This window comes from Fukomys damarensis, unplaced genomic scaffold (assembly GCF_012274545.1).
Source record: "Fukomys damarensis isolate Sample0158 unplaced genomic scaffold, DMR_v1.0_HiC HiC_scaffold_15, whole genome shotgun sequence".
Lineage (NCBI taxonomy): Eukaryota > Metazoa > Chordata > Mammalia > Rodentia > Bathyergidae > Fukomys > Fukomys damarensis.
The window spans coordinates 63,406,204-63,418,445 of NW_022900927.1; the positions used below are offsets into that span (position 1 = coordinate 63,406,204).

The window sequence follows — 12,242 nt, forward strand, 5'->3', positions numbered from 1 at the left end:
TTTTTTTTTTTTTTTTTTTTTTTTTTTTTTTTTTTGCTCATGATACTGGGGATTGAACTCGGTCTGGCCTTGTACATGCTAGTAGGCAAATGTTTGACCACTGAGCTGCATCCTCAGCCCTTCTTATTTTAAAGCATAGTCTTGCTCAACTGCCTAAGCTGGCCTAAAACCTGAAATTCTTCTACCTCAGCCTCTCAAGTAGCTGGGATTCCAAACATGTGCCACCATGCCTAGTGTTAAGCATCTCTAAGCAGGGCACAACATTAGTTCTGTTAGGAAGGTAGCTCTTAACAGCAAATGAGCACGACAGGTTAAACAGGATGGCAGAAGGGGCCAGGAGGCCATTCATGGAGATCTATCCAGGAAAGACAATGAACAAAAGCATAGGAAGGAGAGACAAAGCATTTGAGACTAATGCAGCAGTTATTTCAAGAGCCAGTAAATGGGGTGCAGTGGCACATGTCTCTAATCCCAGCACCCTGGGAGCCTGAGGCCGGAGGATCACAACTTTGAGGTCAGTCTGGCCAACTTAGCAAGGCCTCCTCTTAAAAAATAAAAAGGGCTGAGGATATAGCTAGGGACAGAGAACCCCTGGGCTGAATCCCCAGTACCACCCCCCACATACACACGCACACACACACGCACACACACACACACACACACACACAGAAGAGCTGGTAACAATAGAGTATAAAGGAGAGGTAGCATGTGACTCTAGTTAGTCTTCCTAGGGGTCCTACATGGATAATAAAATCACTAACTGACCTAGGAATCATGGGAAAGAGTGGGTTTGAGGGAGGAAACACTGAGTTCTCTTAGGAGCTTTAGGTTCTCTGTGTGAAAACATCCCATTTCAAATTTGGAGCTGGAAACTAACATGTATATGTTAAGCCTAGAGTAAAAGGGTTAAAGCCACATGACAAAGACAAAAAATAAAAAAGGAATCAATGGGTCCCACCTCAGGGCTTCTGACTCAGGCCTGAGAACTTGTATTTGCAGCAAGATCCTAGGCAACATTGCTGGTCTGGGGGCTGCACCTGGGGAATCTCTGGACTAGACAGTGTCACTACTAAAAAAGGTGGAGACTGAAAATCCATGATCAAGGTGACAGTCCTGAACAACATGAACACCTAAGGCAAGTAGAAAGCAGAAACCAGTAAAGGAAAAGGAGAGAGCTTCCAGAGAACGGGATGAGACCTGGGCAAGTGGGAGAGGCATATCAAACTCTGTCCAGCAGCTGAACTGAAGTCTGGGAACACATAACTGAATGAAGTCATCAGGAGGTCACTGAGCAGCTCAGTGAAGCGGTGTGGACTAAGAGGGAAGGAATGTAATGAAGTGAAAAAGTACAGACTACACCGGAAAAATCTGCCATAAAGAGTAGAAGAGGCAAGAGAAGCCCGAGAAGGCAGAACACTTGGGAAAGATGACTTAGGATGAAAGACCTGAGCACACTGAGGGCCGCAGGGAGAAGACAGAGAGGGGAAGACATGGAAGGCACGGGAAACGGCACCACAGCTGACACAGCCAGGTCCCATGGAGCAGTGTGTAGACTGCAAGAGGCTCCATCAGTCTCAGACAGAAGTGTAAGCCCTGATGTGGCAGGCTGAAAGCTGAAAATAAGCACCAAGCAGCAATCAAGCACGCCGGGAGGGACCATGCCTGGAGCCCCTGTTTGCTCTGCAAGTTTGTCTTCAAGACTTAGTGAGGGAACTTCTTCAACAAGAGGAAAAACACGTAATACTAGATGGGAATATGGATCCACACAAAGAAAGAAGAGTGCTGGGAATGCCAATGTACATGGGAAAATACAGAAGACACCATTTTCTCATGTTTAATCTCCTTTAAAAAGTAACTGTTTAGCTGGGTGTGGTGGCTCACGCGCACGGCTGTAATCCCAGCACTCGGGAGGCTGAGGCAGGAGGATCCCTGTGAGTTCGAAACCAGCCTGGGCTACACAGTGAGTTCCAGGTCAGTCTCACTACATAGTGAGACCCTGTATCAAAAAACCAAAAAAACAAAACAACAAAAAAACCCCAAAATTAACTATTTCAAACACAAATAATAACAATGTAAATATAGGGTACATAGCAAAGTAAAATGCATGAGAAAAAGAACATGGAAGAAAAAGTGGTAGTCCAACTCACATAAACCTCTTAATTCTATGTGTAAAAATAATATGTATTATATTATTATTATTATTTGAGAGTAAACTATGATAAGAATATATGACATAAACCCTACCAAGAGTGGAGTCTGAGTAAAGCTTAGGCTAGCAGAAGTCCCAGGAGAGACTCACAGAACATGTTGGAAGGACAAAGGCTTTAGGAAGTCCAGGGGTCAAGAAATCTGTCTAACCTAATGTTTATCAATTACTAACTGACCACAGAAGTCACTGTGCAAGTTACTGACAACTCACAAAACGAGAGAAATCTATTCAGAGAATGCTAATACTTCTGAGAGATGTTAGTAAGTGTTAAAAGATATCCTAATCACAGTATCATCACAGCTGTGCTTTACTTTAAATGATATATGTAGTCATATATCTAATAAAACATAAATCAGTAACTGTATATTATAAGGTAAAAACTTCATGTTTTGAATTAAGCCGATCTGGGTTTAAATCTCAATTCACCATTTACCTGCATATGAACCCATGAACAAATTAAATTACTATATTTTTTAAACTAGTATCTTATTGTGAGGATTAAATTCTACATAATTTGCATAAAAACTGTACATTATATGTCACATAAAAGAACTGCATGTTATATGCCATGTTATGTATCTATTAAATGAGAACAAATGATGAAGATGTTGATGATAAACAGGGGTCCTTTAAACAGTACACCTCTACTACAGTGAAAATGAAATCCAGGTCTCAAAAGTTCCATCTTAGCCAGACGTGGTGGTACACTCCTGTAATCCCAGCACATGGGAGGCTGAGGCAGGAGGATCACTTCAACTTTGAGGGCAGCCTGGGCTACATAGCAAGTTCAAGGTCAGCCCATTATACATAGATCCTGTCTCAAAAAGAAAATGGTTCCACCTTATGTGAGGAACACAGATGGAGAGAATGTATTTGAATGGAATTTAATAAAAGATGGATTAACTGCAGTGCTCAGCTGAGAGGTTACTTACTGAGATTTGAAAAGGATTTTACTACCATGCAATGCACAGACTTCCAAAGATAGCACTTCATGGAGTTCTGGAACTGTCATTACATAAGGTGGAAGAGCCCTTACCCAAAGGGCTGGTTGAAACCTAAGGTAAATTTCTCACTGAAATGTTGATACCACTGTAACAACCATTATTGGCTGATACTTATGCTGATCACTTTATCAACTAACTCTCACTGAAGAGAATTTGAACAAGTAGAGGGGAAGTGGTAGTCTTGCCAGGCAGTGAAAATCAGTCTCTGTAGGGACAGTACAAGACTATTCAGAATGAATGCAAAACTTCAGGTCCAACAGCAGAGTAGAGGGTTTTGAAAGCTAGACAGAGAAATTCCAACTTGATATGTAGGAGAAACCACTGTTTGTCTTATGCCTGACATCACAAAAACAATGTTTAAGGAAGACTGGTCTTTCAGTGACATTAAATTTGCACTGACGAGGGGCTGAGTCAGGGAGCTTTATTACTTGTCTGGATGGCTGAGGTGAGACTCTAGACTACAGTGGCAAGCCATGCTGGTCACAGGAATGGATGAACAAGTGAGTCATGTTAACATAGGTCTGGTCAATTTCTAGTCAAAGAGGAGAAGAGCCAGGAGGAGTCAGATGGTTCCATGGGTTTAAGGATGGGTGACGGGGAAATGCTGGCTCAGGACCACTGAGAGGGGCCTATAAGGGAAATGTGTTCTTGGGCATTCTTAAAGCAGACAAAAATTTAAAAGGTCAGTAGAAATTTCAGATATGAAATTAGATTTCTGCGGAACTTACCTTTATATAAAAATTTCTTTTAAGTAAATATACAGAAGTAATTTATATTAAATGTTAAGGATATGCTGTGACAGGTTTTTTAACCCAGGTAAAATTACTTCTTCAATTATACTGATCTAGGCTAGTCGTGGCAAACCTACAGTAGGACTAAATTAAAATCATCTCATTAAATGTAATTCATACAAAAATTCCTGTGAACCTAAGTATTATAATTCCCATTTTATAGATAACAAAATATATAAGGCAGATTTGGAAGGGATCAGCAGAATAACAGCTTTTAATAAAATGAGTTGATTCAAGCAATGGCTATCCCTAATGAGTCTAATTTATCCATGGCAACTGGCAAAAGCAACAACAAAACAATAGGTGATAGCAAGTAAGTCCAAGGCAAAGGACATTTCAGATCTGAAATAACATTTTTCCATAGTAGTCTTAAAACTTATTAATATCTGACTGTCAAAGTAATATCTAATGATAAGATTATGAAACCACCCTTTCCATAAACACGTGCTATAGACAGAGACCAGGGAATGTAATTTCTATTCGGTCTAGAAAAACAGGGCTGGAGAGAGAAATGGATGGCATGGGAAGACAGACTTCTTAAAAATGAGCCCTAAGACTACTGGTACCGAAGAGTAAACAAAGACACATATCTAATTCTTACCATTAATGACTGGCGTGTAAACAACAATCCCAACCAAGTTTGGATCAGATACAGTTGTGTCCAGAATAAGGCCCCCGATGCTGAAAAAAATAAAGTTACATAATTTATGGAAGGGGAGAGTACTTCAAGTTGTTCTGTACATACGTATATATACCCCTACTTTGTAAAATAAAATGTTCACATATTTTTAAGTGGAGTAAAAAGAAAAATATTCAAAGTAAAAATCAATGTCAGTTAAAATCAAAGCTGGAAACTAAACATGACTTAAATTATAGTCCCAGAGGTCAGGACTCTGAGCTATACTACTTGGGAAAAGAAAGAGTATATGCTTTAAATACATTTGAATGTCTGAAAGGACCATGCAAAATTATTAACCATGTTTATTTCTAGGTAGTGAGATTGACTGGAAATTAATGATAACTATAGTCTGATCAGTTTAGAGCCTGCTTATTAATTTTTTAGGTACTTAATCTATTAATCTTCTAATTTAAAAAATAATTATAAAAGAATATCTTTTCATATTTGAAGTAACTAAGGCATTAAACAGACTTTGGTGTTGGGGTTGCTGTTTGTCTTCCGGGACAGAGTCTTACTGTATTGTCCAGGCTGGCCTTGAAAATTGTTATGCAGTACGGGATGACAGTCATGACCCACAACACCTAGCAAAGGGATGATTTTTTTTCATCCCATATTTAGGATGTGTCTTATCATTGGTAAATTAAAATAATAACTGCATCTGGTATGGTGACATATGCCTAAAAGTGCTTAGGAGGCCGAGGTAACCTGGGCTATGTGGGGAGATCCAGGTCATCCGACCATAGAGCTAATATGGAAAAGTCTAAAAATAACATGCAGCTATTTTCAATATAATACAGTGGTAAGCCATGCACTCTCACTGTGTCAGTGGAACTTGAAGACTTTTCTTAAGTTTTCCAAACAATTATTAACTGACTAACTTCATTCTGTTGGTCTGAGTTATAAAACATGGCCAGTTTCAATATTCCACAGGATACTGTTGCATAAATCCTCCAGGAAAATGTGACCTGCATGACAGCAAAATGAACTACATGCTATCAAAGAATGGGACTGTCAAAGTATCAGATCAAATGTTATTACTAACTGATAGTTAACATTAGGAAATTATTGTTTATTAATTACTTAGCAAAATACAATTTAAAGTCCCTATTATGGAGGTATACTATAAAGTTCCAAAACAGTCTCCCTTAGAAATACTTAGGGTTTTTGTTTCTTTTGCAGTGCTAGAGATTGAAGCCAGGTTCTCCTGTATGAGACAAGGCTCTAGCACTGAGCAATACCCCCAGCTTGAATTATTTAGTATTTTAAGCCCAAATTTAAAAAAGTAATCTAATTATTTCAAGAACAAAGTACTTATGAGTCAAAGAATAAAATCTCCCTTCCAAAATGCATAGATCATGCTATGGATACATGAACACTTATTAAAAATACATTTAAAATATTTTTGTTAGTGAGGTAAAACCTATTACAGAAAAAATTACAAAATCAAATAAAAAGAAGAAAATAAAAACTAATTCTAGCTACATCAGCAGAGCTCATTAGATTGGCATATTAAGAGATACAAATAACACACATAGATACACACACACACACACACACGCACATATATGACAGTATATATTTTAGATCCATATACAGCAGGACCTCAGCTAACAAGCACTTATAAACAGAAGCATTTGGCAAATTTTGTTTTGTTTGCAAACTCTGCACTGGGTGATGCACATGATCATGGCAATCTTTCCCACAAATGTGGCCATCTTCTCCAAAATCATAGAACAAACTGTTTGTGAACTGAGGCACCAATATATATGATATCCATAATATGACCTTCCAGATATTTTATTATTTACTTTTTATTTCAATTGACAAAAAATGTCTAATTTATCCTGTACGACATGATGCTCTGAAGCATGCACGCATTGTGGAATGGCAAAATCAAGCTAGCTGACAGGCATTGCATCACAGTACCGCCCCTCAGTGTGTGGGGAAAGCATTTCAGATCTATTCTGAGCTGTTTTCAAGGATGTGATGTGTTCTTATTAACTACAGTCACACCATGTTGTACACCAGACCTCTATAACTCACCCCATCTAATTACAATTTTGTATGCTTTCACTGACATCTCTCTAAACCCAGGCCCAGATATTTTTTAATATGTGTATCTTTAAAAGTAAAAATTGAATCAAGATGTATGTCATTTTCTTTCTATTAAATCTTATTTTTAATCAAACCAACACTAGACAAAGTGATAGTACCACAAAGTTTATAATAAAATAGGAGTCGCTGATCTATTACCAGATTCTTGCTCTTGCAGGAATCTTCTTCTACTCTTTGGCTGTTTCCTCTGACATTTAATTCTGTGATTAAGCGACATGCTTACCCTGCTGTTTCTCATTTTTCATGTAGACCTTACCCAAGGACTGTTGACTGCGGCAGATGAGGATCTGGTCTTGTGCTCCTCCCTTCATACTTTAGACCTCACATAGCCCTTCCTCCTGCCCCCCTGCCTGTGTAGTTAAATCACAATTGATGGTGAAATACTTGGGTTGATTTTTTTGTATCAATGGAATATATATTCACAGCTTAGCCACAAAGTATATTTGATATCCTCAATGGACTTTTTTCTTTGCCTCTTCTCCACCTTTTTCAGGCATCTATTACTAATCTAGCCTCAAGTTTGGTGTAATGGCTAATGATATGCCTCTCAGTATAGCAAAAGTGTCCCATAGCCAGTAGATTCCTGTTTTCACTTCTCAGAGTCACCTTTCCCTCGGGCACGGTGCTCCTGGTGGCAGGGCTGGCTGGGCTGCTGTCGGCTGTCACCCTGCCCCTTCTTCCATTCTCCACTGCTGGACCCTGATCTGTGAACTATCCTAGGACCCTGTCCAATCAATATGACAGAAAAAAGCCACCTGTAGTCATGGGATGGGATTCTTTACTACTCTGTCATCTTCTATCTTGATTTATGTCCTCACTTTGACAGAACACACTTATTATCAGATTTAAATGACAGAGGAAATACATTTGATGAGATCTTGCTTGTCTGAAAATTTATTTAATCTTGTCTAATACTGTGACTGTATTTTATGTCCAAAATAATTTTCCTTCAGACTTTGTAGAAATTGATTTTGGTGTTGCTATTAGATGTCCTTCTTATTCCTAGACCTTCACAGGTAACTTCCTCTGTTTTTCCTCTGGAAGCTTTTGTGGCTTATGGCATGCCCTTCAATCTGGAAACCACATCTTCAGTTCTGGGGAATTTGCCTACATTGATTCTTTGATAATTTTTTTCTGCTTGTCATATGCCTCCACCTGTCCACCTATTTTCTATTCAATACTCCAGGAGAGTTCTTCACCTTTATCTTCCAACTTTTCTACTTGTTGTTCTGCTATTTATTTAAATTCCTCAAAGCTCTTCTTTTTCAATTTCTCATTATAATATCCTGTCCTTTCATTATCGATGCTATCTCTGAGGTCCTCTCTGATGACAATAACTGTAGGTTAGTTTGCTGAGGTTTTTCAGCCACCTCTGCCCTTCCTTTGAGTACCTGTTCTGTCCATCTTCACACTGGAGGCCCACCCCAAATGTCTGATGCTCCTCTGCTGCCTGCCCCTCCTTCCAGAGCACTGGAAGTATACTCGGAGCTCTTGGTGTAGACAGGTAGAGGTGGTCACCAAGTGCTGTCACACTGAGGAACAATTAGGTGGGTGTGAGGCTCTTGCACTAAAGGACCAAGCAGGCACAGCCTCTAAAGATCTTTGCTTTTGCGCTGCTGAGTTTCCCCAGAGGAATTGTCTAATTTCTGCCTGGGGTAGAAATTTGCCTGCCAGTGCTCCATGTATATAGCAAAGGAAGTGGGATAAGGCTCTCATCATCCAGCATGTAGACTTCCAGTTTGTCTTTACATCTTTCATAGAGTGCTTAATCTGCATCCTGGCCTTCACAGGGTCTGGGAACCAATGAAGTAGTCTGCTAGCCTCCCACAGGTCAACCTGCAAAGGCAGAAGGGTGCTTGCCCAGGTGCACAGGCTGCAGAACAGCTATAGGGGTCTGATCACTCCTCGCTGAAGCTTCCAACCCATCTTCTTCATCTCAGTTGTCAGAAGAACTCAGTCCTCTAGAGGGTCTGCCTGTCTGGGTGTCTGAGGTTCAGACCAGCCAGCCTCTGACACTGGCTCATTTCCCCCTTTTCTCTTCTGCTCATGTGCTGAGCAACTATCCCATGCCTATTTTCCCACAGTTTTTATATCTCTCACAAGATGTCTTTTCTGCTCCCCTTCTGCCTTTATGATTTTATAGCATTTTCATTCTTTTATAATCATTTTAGTGATTTCAAGGAAGAAGATAAACGTGTCCCAACTTACCATGTTTAACAGGACTTTCATACTCATTTCTAAGTTTCCCTCTTCACCAAACGTACACTGAACAGCTTTTCATGGCAAGAGAAATGCTGCACTGCTATTTTTAATGATGAATTGTATACTTTCAGACTACATTACAGTTTATTTAATCAACACCCGATAGATCTTTAATTGTTCCATTTTAAAATTAAAAACTCAAATATAATGAGGAATCTTGCAATTAAATCTTTTCCATACATCCTTAATTATATGCTTAAATTTCTCAGTGTCTTAGATGTGCAACTAGTCAAATGGCATATACATCTCTAAGGCTTTCTGATATTTACTTGTGCAAGTTGCTATTCAAAATAAGTAATGTCCTTGTCAGGTTATCACCACACACACACACACACACACATCTGAATTTTACTTATCAGGCTGGTAAGGCTTTGGTTGGAGAGAAAATTGAAACTGGTGGCCAATTCAAAGTTTAGTACATCCATTAATTTCAGTAACTCCTATAACTCTGATCCCTTATTACCTGAGAGAATTATTGATTGGTTATATAAAATGGTTAATCCCACCAAAAACACCAGGCAAGTTGTTCCACATGCACATTAGAGACACATGTGCACACAAGTGTACACACACACATAGCCTCTAGTACTAACCTGCTTATGACCATAGCTGTGATGACAGGCTCCCAGCCTGAGTGCAGAACTGTCCTTGTAGCTGGGTGCTTGGCTGCTATTATAATCCAAATAGGAGTAAGAGCCAAGAAAAAGACACCAACTAATGGAGAAATGTAGTAATAGGTCTCTAAAATCAAGAAAAAGGAATAACATTTCAATCTGTCTTCCTCCAAGCAGCAAATCTAAATTACCAACAGTAAAATTTTATCAGGTGATATATTATCAAATATATTAACATTTCTCATATTTTTGATACATTTCAAATTAGTACTATAAGTTTTAAAATTAATGTGGTTAAAAAACAAACACGTTAATTTAACAAACATTTATTATAGCTACATGGCACACATGAGAACAGTAACAACAGAATTAATAAGAACCACAGTAAAAAGCTACCATTTAACAGAATGCTAAAGTACTGTGCTACGCCCCTGTAGGAGATGTCTTCCTTGATCACAGTTACTTCATTCCTGTTATACTTTCCTAGAGAGAGAGAGAAATCTCTCTTCTTTTTTACTTTGGGCTTGGTCATTTGTCTTATTTATAGGCATGATTTATGCCATCTCTAAACAAAATCTCAAATGTGCTTTCAGAAATGGCTGGAGGGAGGGGGTGTGTGTGTGTGTGTGTGTGTGTGTGTGTGTGTGTGTGTGTGTGTGTGTGTGTGTGTCTGAGCTGTTTTCAGACACACTGGCATGGCAAGACCACAATGTCTGAGAGAAGAGGAAGAAATGGGATGAGGCTCCAATAGCCCAGATTCCCACCAAAAACATGGACAGATCACAGCTCTGGGAGGAAGAGCTCTACAGACAAGGATGAGGCAGAGGGATTCACAGGGCAGAGCACTGAAGCAAAGGAAGCTGTCAGAGACAGCACTTGATAGCTGAATGACAAGCTATGCACGCACAGAACCTCCACATAATCAAGGAGTCATAAACTACAAAATCCCAAGTTTACAAAGGAAGTCACTCCAGATCTGATTCCTGCAGAGGCAGAGGGGATTCAGTACAGACCTGAGAGAGGCCACCTTAGTAGCAGGGCTCACCCTATAATAATGTCTGCTGTCTATCTGCCCCAGTGTAACTTTAAAGCAGACCTTGTAAACCCAAGTTAATCCATAAATAATTGCCCACAAGCATGAAGTCCAACATTCTTTTTCTTTTTTTGGTATCAGGGATCAAACTTGGGATCTTGTGCTTTCAAGGCAGGCAGTGGCACCACTGAGCTTAATTCCCTGGCCCAGGTTCAACATTCTTATAGAAATAACAACTGAGTCCCCCCTTAACTACATTGCACTTTCAGTGTCTAGCAACCAGCCAAACTCTGAGTTTGGAATATTTGATCTTATTGAAAAAAATCTATGACATTCTATTTACTTTAAATAGTTCACTATCTCACAAGTTTTCAAGTTCTTCAAATAATCTTTATAAAACTAATAAATAAAGTGTATAAATTTGGTAACAAGTTTTTTTAAAAAATTCAAATAATATATACAAATTTAGTAAAATTTCTCTTTAACAATCTTGAGAAAAATTAATTATAAATTTAAAAATGGAATTGGAGGGCTGGGGACTTAGCTCAGTGGTGATTCTGCCTGCCTTGCAAGCATAAGGACCTGAGTTCGATCCCTGGTACCAGAAAAAAAAATGGAATTAGATATGGGCTATGTTTCAAGTATATAAGTATGTGCTGCCTCTTTAGCATAAAGCTATTAATTCCATGAATTTGATTTGAAAATATTTTATACTTAATTCTAAATGTCTCTATGGTTCAAAGTTATATACCTTTTATTTAAACAGTTTTATCTTCCCAAAGCATTTTTGGTGATACCATTTTAGCTGATCAAAGTTTTATTATCAAGATCTCAGCCAAGACATTCCTGGGATTCTTTCTGATAACTCTAATATATTCTGTGTTTAGTATGGACATAATAACTTAGAGACAGAGTTGATCTCACAGTCCTTGTAGCTGATTGCCTTAAAGTCAGAGGTCGTGTTTTTCTATTATCTCACGTCTTGCTCCCACTCTTTTTATTAAATTTTTATTTCTTTAGATTTTTAAGATGTTTGTTTGTTTTTTTGAAAACAGGGTCTTGCTATGTAGTTGGTCCTGAATTTACTGTGTTGCCCAGGCTGTCCTTGAACTCATGGTAATACTCTTGCCTCAACCTCCCAAGGGCTGGGATTATAAGTGTACCACAGGAGGCTAGATTCTTAAAATATTTAAAGATCTCCCACCTATGATTAAAGAAGCTTGAAATAGGAACTAAAATTTTTGCTTTTTCCCATCAGGTAGAAACAAACACTTATAGCTATTAAAATAATATATAAGCATATTATATTTTCATGTTTCTGTCTGGATTTACCATAACATTCAAAACAATTACACTGACAGAAATCACTTTTACATTTTCTTTCATTTAAAGGGATATGACTATTGCTACATTTAGTGTAACTTTTCCATTATATTTTAAAATATGAAAGAAAGTATTTGTTGAATAGATTCCCAGATCTTGTAAACCATTAGCTAATGAGAAGTAACATCTTGATGAAGAAGCATTCCTACCTC

General features: G+C 38.5%; 1 protein-coding gene across 4 annotated transcripts in view; it reads right to left on the reverse strand.

Annotated features, from left to right (window-relative positions):
* The window catches only part of Slc41a2 (solute carrier family 41 member 2), a 109,647-nt gene that overhangs the window by 47,217 nt on the left and 50,188 nt on the right, over positions 1-12,242 (reverse strand). For all 4 annotated transcript variants that reach the window (XM_010631322.2, XM_010631323.2, XM_010631324.2 and 1 more), the window contains exons 7-8: positions 9,654-9,801; positions 4,606-4,685 (exon numbers count right to left, since the gene is read on the reverse strand). In XM_010631322.2, the coding sequence (XP_010629624.1) occupies positions 4,606-4,685; positions 9,654-9,801 (228 nt within the window). The remainder of the gene's footprint in view (positions 1-4,605; positions 4,686-9,653; positions 9,802-12,242) is intronic.